This window comes from Oncorhynchus kisutch, unplaced genomic scaffold (genome assembly GCF_002021735.2).
Source record: "Oncorhynchus kisutch isolate 150728-3 unplaced genomic scaffold, Okis_V2 Okis04b-Okis11a_hom, whole genome shotgun sequence".
NCBI lineage: Eukaryota > Metazoa > Chordata > Actinopteri > Salmoniformes > Salmonidae > Oncorhynchus > Oncorhynchus kisutch.
In genome coordinates, this window is record NW_022261981.1 from 9,648,160 (window position 1) to 9,655,659 (window position 7,500).

At 45.7% G+C, this 7,500-nt stretch overlaps 1 protein-coding gene across 1 annotated transcript in view; it reads left to right on the forward strand.

Annotated features, from left to right (window-relative positions):
- Positions 1 to 7,500, forward strand: part of LOC116359732 (carbohydrate sulfotransferase 15) — a 33,980-nt gene that overhangs the window by 19,459 nt on the left and 7,021 nt on the right. The window contains exon 5 of the mRNA XM_031813110.1: positions 4,689 to 4,845. Coding sequence (XP_031668970.1) covers positions 4,689 to 4,845 — 157 coding nt within the window. The remainder of the gene's footprint in view (positions 1 to 4,688; positions 4,846 to 7,500) is intronic.

The following is a 7,500-nucleotide window of genomic DNA, read 5'->3' on the forward strand; positions in this document are numbered from 1 at the left end:
GTTTCAGCTAATAGCTGAAGGCCTGGCAGCGTTCTCTATAAATTCAGACTAGTTTGTCTCTTGCTCTGACTGAACAGAGTTTCACTTCAGTGGATGTCTCAACTGGCTCACTTTAATTGGTTTTGTCTGTCAAATCACAGCAGCCAAGTCAAGGTAGAGAGGGAGGGAGGGAGGGAGAGAGAGAGGGAGAGAGGGAGGGAGAGAGAGAGAGAGGGAGAGAGGGAGGGGGGGAGGGAGGGAGGGAGGGGGAGGAGGGAGAGAGAGAGAGAGAGAGAGAGAGAGAGACAGAGAGAGAGTGTAACTAAATGTGTTTACAACCCCAGACACCACATGGGTTTTGGTGGCACGGATTGTAAGTCATGTTTGTTTGGGTTTTCGGCCTAATTCCAGTAGGAGAGGTTAATCAATGAAGCTACAGTACTTTGGAGAGGTTGTCTCTCATAGTGCCGTAGTTGATGCTCATGACTTTGGTCGGGACTCAATCCAACCGTGGATAGTCGACAATGTGGCGCTTGGCTTTTAAAGGCAATTTCCAATTGAGCCAACACATCTGCTGCATTTACCATCCCTTTAAATATGGCCCTTTAAATATGGCCTTTAAATATGGCCTTTAAATATGGCTCTTTAAATATGGCCTTTAAATATGGCCCTTTAAATATGGCCTTTAAATATGGCCTTTAAATATGGCCCTTTAAATATGGCCTTTAAATATGGCCCTTTAAATATGGCCCTTTAAATATGGCCCTTTAAATATGGCCCTTTAAATATGGCCTTTAAATATGACCTTTGTCAACAACTAGCGATCAGATTGAATCTCAGCCTTGGTTGTTGTAGTTGTTGATGGTGGTGGTGTTGTTGATGGTGGTGTTGGTGGTGTTGTTGATGGTGGTGTTGTAGTTGTTGATGGTGGTGTTGTAGTTGTTGATGGTGCTGGTGTTGTAGTTGTTGATGGTGGTGGTGTTGTTGTTGATGGTGGTGTTGTAGTTGTTGTTGATGGTGGTGTTGTAGTTGTTGATGGTGGTGTTGTAGTTGTTGATGGTGCTGGTGTTGTAGTAGTTGATGGTGCTGGTGTTGTAGTTGTTGATGGTGGTGGTGTTGTTGTTTATGGTGGTGTTGTAGTTGTTGTTGATGGTGGTGTTGTAGTTGTTGATGGTGCTGGTGTTGTAGTTGTTGATGGTGCTGGTGTTGTAGTTGTTGATGGTGCTGGTGTTGTAGTTGTTGTTGATGGTGGTGTTGTAGTTGTTGATGGTGGTGTTGTAGTTGTTGTTGATGGTGCTGGTGTTGTAGTTGTTGTTGATGGTGGTGGTGTTGTTGATGGTGGTGTTATTGATGGTGTTGGTGTTGTTGATGGTGGTGTTGTTGTTGTTGATGGTGTTGTTGTAGTTGTTGATGGTGCTGTTGCTGTTGTTGATGGTGGTGTTGTAGTTGTTGTAGATGGTGGTGTTGTTGATGGTGTTGTTGTAGTTGTTGATGGTGCTGTTGCTGTTGTTAATGGTGGTGTTGTTGTTGTTGTAGATGGTGGTGTTGTTGATGGTGTTGTTGTAGTTGTTGATGGTGCTGTTGCTGTTGTTGATGGTGGTGTTGTAGTTGTAGATGGTGGTGTTGTTGATGGTGTTGATGGTGGTGGTGTTGTTGTAGTTGAGGGTGGTGTTGATGATGTTGATGGTAATGTGTTGTTGATGGTGGTGTTGTTTTAGTTGATGGTGGTGTTGTTGATGGTTGTGTTGTTGATGGTGGTGTTGTTGATGGTGGTGTTGTTGATGGTGGTGTTGTTGTAGTTGATGGTGGTGTTGTTGATGGTGGTGTTGTTGATGGTGGTGTTGTTGTAGTTGATGGTGGTGTTGTTGAAGTTGATGGTGGTGTTGTAGTTGATGGTGGTGTTGATGATGTTGATGGTGAGGTTGTTGATGTTGATGGTGGTGTTGTTGTAGTTGATGGTGGTGTTGATGATGGTGTCGTTGATGTTGACGTCTGAGGTTGTTGATGTTGATGGTGTTGTTGTTGAAGTTTATGGTTGTGTAGTTGATGGTGGTGTTGTTGATGGTTGTGTTGTTGTAGTTGATGGTGGTGTTGATGTTGATGGTGGTGTTGTTGTAGTTGATGGTGGTGTTGATGATGTTGATGGTGGTGTTGTTGTAGTTGATGGTGGTGTTGATGACGTTGATGGTGAGGTTGTTGGTGTTGATGGTGGTGTTGTTGATGGTGAGGTTGTTGATGTTGATGGTAGTGTTGTTGTAGTTGATGGTGGTGTTGATGGTAGTGTTGTTGACGTCTGAGGTTGTTGATGTTGATGGTGGTGTTGTTGTAGTTGATGGTGTTGGTGTTGTAGTTGATGTTGATGTTGATGGTGGTGTTGTTGATGGTGGTGTTGTTGTAGTTGATGGTGGTGTTGATGGTGGTGTTGTTGTAGTTGATGGTGGTGTTGATGGTGGTGTTGTTGATGTTGATGGTGGTGTTGATGTTGATGGTGGTGTTGATGTTGATGGAGGTGTTGATGGAGAGGTTGTTGTAGTTGTTGTTGATGGTGGTGTTGATGGAGGTGTTGTTGTAGTTGTTGGTGATGTTGATGGTAGTGTTGTTGATGTTGATGGTGATGTTGATGGTGATGGTGATGGTGGTGTTGATGGTGATGGTGATGGTGGTGGTGGTGGAGGTGTTGTAGTTGTTGGTGATGTTGATGGAGGTGTTGATGGAGGTGTTGTTGTAGTTGTTGGGGATGTTGATGGTGGTGTTGATGGTGGTGATGTTGATGGTGGTGTTGATGGAGGTGTTGTTGTAGTTGATGGAGGTGTTGATGGCAAAGTTGATGTTGATGGTGGTGGTGTTGATGGTGATTGTGATGTTGGTGTTGATGGTGATGGTGGTGGTGATGGTGGTGTTGATGTTGATGGTGGTGGTGGTGATGGTGATGGTGATGGTGATGTTGATGGTGATGGTGGTGTTGTTGTTGTTGTTGATGGTGTTGATGGTGGTGGTGTTGTTGTAGTTGAGGGTGGTGTTGATGATGTTGATGGTGGTGTTGTTGATGGTGGAGTTCTTTTAGTTGATGGTGGTGTTGTTGATGGTGGTGTTGTTGATGGTGGTGTTGTTGATGGTGGTGTTGTTGATGGTGGTGTTGTTGATGGTGGTGTTGTTGTAGTTGATGGTGGTGTTGTTGATGGTGGTGTTCTTGTAGTTGATGGTGGTGTTGTTGAAGTTGATGGTGGTGTTGTTGTAGTTGATGGTGGTGTTGATGATGTTGATGGTGAGGTTGTTGATGTTGATGGTGGTGTTGTTGTAGTTGATGGTGGTGTTGATGGTGGTGTCGTTGATGTTGACGTCTGAGGTTGTTGATGTTGATGGTGGTGTTGTTGAAGTTTATGGTTGTGTAGTTGATGGTGGTGTTGTTGATGGTTGTGTTGTTGTAGTTGATGGTGGTGTTGATGTTGATGGTGGTGTTGTTGTAGTTGATGGTGGTGTTGATGATGTTGATGGTGGTGTTGTTGTAGTTGATGGTGGTGTTGATGATGTTGATGGTGAGGTTGTTGGTGTTGATGGTGGTGTTGTTGATGGTGAGGTTGTTGATGTTGATGGTGGTGTTGTTGTAGTTGATGGTGGTGTTGATGGTAGTGTTGTTGATGTTGACGTCTGAGGTTGTTGATGTTGATGGTGGTGTTGTTGTAGTTGTTGGTGTTGGTGTTGTAGTTGATGTTGATGTTGATGGTGGTGTTGTTGATGGTGGTGTTGTTGTAGTTGATGGTGGTGTTGTTGTAGTTGATGGTGGTGTTGATGGTGGTGTTGTTGATGTTGATGGTGGTGTTGATGTTGATGGTGGTGTTGATGTTGATGGAGGTGTTGATGGAGGTGTTGTTGTAGTTGTTGGTGATGTTGATGGTGGTGTTGATGGAGGTGTTGTTGTAGTTGTTGGTGATGTTGATGGTAGTGTTGTTGATGTTGATGGTGATGGTGGTGTTGATGGTGATGGTGATGGTGGTGGTGGTGGAGGTGTTGTTGTAGTTGTTGGTGATGTTGATGGAGGTGTTGATGGAGGTGTTGATGGAGGTGTTGTTGTAGTTGTTGGGGATGTTGATGGTGGTGTTGATGGTGGTGATGTTGATGGTGGTGTTGATGGAGATGTTGTTGTAGTTGATGGTGAAGTTGATGGTGATGGTGATGTTGATGGTAGTGGTGTTGATGGTGATTGTGATTTTGGTGTTGATGGTGATGGTGATGGTGGTGGTGATGTTGATGGTGGTGGTGATGGTGATGGTGATGGTGATGGTGATGGTGATGGTGGTGTTGATGGTGGTGGTGTTGATGTTGATGGTGAGGTTGGTGTTGATGGTGGTGTTGATGGTGGTGTTGATGTTGATGGTGATGTTGATGGTGGTGTTGATGTTGATGGTGGTGGTGATGTTGATGGTGATGGTGATGGTGGTGGTGTTGTTGTTGGTGATGTTGGTGATGTTGATGGTGTTGATGTTGTTGTTTGTTGTCTCAGGTTGTACTCTGACTATCTCTACTTTGGGATCACTAATAAGTCTGCGGAGGACTTCCAGGACAAGGTGTTGATGGTGTTGTTGTTGTTGTTGTTTGTTGTCTCAGGTTGTACTCTGACTATCTCTACTTTGGGATCACTAATGAGTCTGCGGAGGACTTCCAGGACAAGGTGTTGATGGTGTTGTTGATGTTGTTGTTTGTTGTCTCAGGTTGTACTCCGACTATCTCTACTTTGGGATCACTAATAAGTCTGCGGAGGACTTCCAGGACAAGGTGTCCGAGTCTCTCCAGCTGTTTGAAGGGTGCCTGACAGAGTACACCATGCGCTCCTGTGTGTACAACACTACGCTCAACAACGCCATGCCAGTGAGTAGCCTTCACCTTCTCCACATCCATTTGCTTTCTATGTTTTAACTGACCATAACAGTCTAACTGTCCAGGTGAATGGGGGGGGGGTCAGTGTGTGAGAGACAGACAGAAGGAAAGAGAGAATTCTCCCCCACTCTTTCCTCCATTCTCTCCTCCACTCTCCTCCGCTGTCTCCTCTATTCTCCTCCACTCTCTCCTCCATTCTCTCCTCCACTCTCCTCCGCTCTTTCCTCTACTCTCCTCCATTCTCTCCTCTATTCTCCTCCTTTCTCTCCTCCATTCTCTCCTCTATTCTCCTCCATTCTCTCCTCTATTCTCCTCCATTCTCTCCTCCATTCTCTCCTCTCTTCTCCTCCATTCTCTCCTCCATTCTCTCCTCCATCCTTTCCTCTACTCTCCTCCATTCTCTCCTCCATTCTCTCCTCTCTTCTCCATTCTCTCCTCCATTCTCTCCTCTCTTCTCCTCCATTCTCTCCTCCATTCTCAACACTCTCCTCCATTCTCTCCTCCATTAACTCCTCCACTCTCCTCCATTCTCTCCTCCACTCTCCTCCACTCTCTCCTCCATTCTCTCCTCCATTCTCAACACTCTCCTCCATTCTCTCCTCCACTCTCCTCCACTCTCTCAACCATTCTCAACACTCTCCTCCATTCTATCCTCCATTCTCTCCTCTCTTCTCCATTCTCTCCTCCATTCTCTCCTCTCTTCTCCTCCATTCTCTCCTCCATTCTCAACACTCTCCTCCATTCTCTCCTCCATTAACTCCTCCACTCTCCTCCATTCTCTCCTCCACTCTCCTCCACTCTCTCCTCCATTCTCTCCTCCATTCTCAACACTCTCCTCCATTCTCTCCTCCATTCTCTCCTCCACTCTCCTCCACTCTCTCAACCATTCTCAACACTCTCCTCCATTCTCTCCTCCATTCTCTCCTCCATTCTCAACACTCTCCTCCATTCGCTCCTCCATTCTCTCCTCCACTCTCCTCCACTCTCTCAACCATTCTCAACACTCTCCTCTATTCTCTCCTCCATTCTCTCCTCCATCAGGCCTAATTGTCCATCGGTTTATATCTCTAGAGTTATTACAGCATGTGAGGTTGGTTGTAGCAAGTTGTTACCAGGCCGTTACCAGGCCGTTACCAGGCCGTTACCAGGCCGTTACCAGGCTGTTACCAAGCTGTTACCAAGCTGTTACCAAGCCGTTACCAGGCTGTTACCAAGCTGTTACCAAGCTGTTACAATGCTGTTACCAAGCTGTTACCAAGCTGTTACCAAGCTGTTACAATGCTGTTACCAGGCCGTTACCAGGCCATTACCAGGCTGTTACCAAGCTGTTACCAAGCCTTTACCAGACCATTACCAAGCTGTTACAATGCTGTTACCAAGCTGTTACCAAGCCATTACCAGGCTGTTACAAAGCCGTTGCCAGGCCGTTACCAGGCTGGTACCAAGCCGTTACCAAGCCGTTACCAAGCCGTTACCAAGCTGTTACCAAGTTGTTACCAAGCCGTTACCAAGTTGTTACCACGTTGTTACCAAGCTGTTACCAAGTTGTTACCAAGCCGTTACCAAGCTGTTACCAAGCCGTTACCAAGCTGTTACCAAGTCGTTACCAAGTTGTTACCAAGCTGTTACCAAGCCGTTACCAAGCCGTTACCAAGCTATTACCAAGTTGTTACCAAGCTGTTACCAAGCTGTTACCAAGCCGTTACCAAGCCGTTACCAAGCTGTTACCAAGTTGTTACCAAGCTGTTACCAAGCCGTTACCAAGTTGTTACCAAGCTGTTACCAAGTTGTTACCAAGCTGTTACCAAGCTGTTACCAAGCCGTTACCAAGCCGTTACCAAGCTGTTACCAAGTTGTTACCAAGCTGTTACCAAGCTGTTACCAAGCCGTTACCAAGCCGTTACCAAGCCGTTACCAAGTTGTTACCAAGCTGTTACCAAGTCGTTACCAAGTTGTTACCAAGCTGTTACCAAGCTGTTACCAAGCCGTTACCAAGCTGTTGATGAAGCCAGTGTGTTGATGAAGCCAGTGTGTTGATGAAGCCAGTGTGTTGATGAAGCCAGTGTGTTGATAAAGCCATGTGTTGATAAAGCCAGTGTGTTGATAAAGCCATGTGTGATAAAGCCAGTGTGTTGATGTGTTGATGAAGCCAGTGTGTTGATGAAGCCAGTGTGTTGATGAAGCCAGTGTGTTGATGTGTTGATGAAGCCAGTGTGTTGATGAAGCCAGTGTGTTGATGAAGCCAGTGTGTTGATGAAGCCAGTGTGTTGATGTGTTGATGAAGCCAGTGTGTTGATGAAGCCAGTGTGTTGATGAAGCCAGTGTGTTGATGAAGCCAGTGTGTTGATGAAGCCAGTGTGTTGATGAAGCCAGTGTGTTGATGTGTTGATGAAGCCAGTGTGTTGATGAAGCCAGTGTGTTGATGAAGCCAGTGTGTTGATGAAGCCAGTGTGTTGATGTGTGATGAAGCCAGTGTGTTGATGAAGCCAGTGTGTTGATGAAGCCAGTGTGTTATGAAGCCAGGTGTTGATTGTTGATGAAGCCAGTGTGTTGATGTGTTGATGAAGCCAGTGTGTTGATAAAATTGTTCTATTGAACTGTGTTGTGGTGTATCTGACTAACAGTCCTGGTTCTGTTGAACTGTGT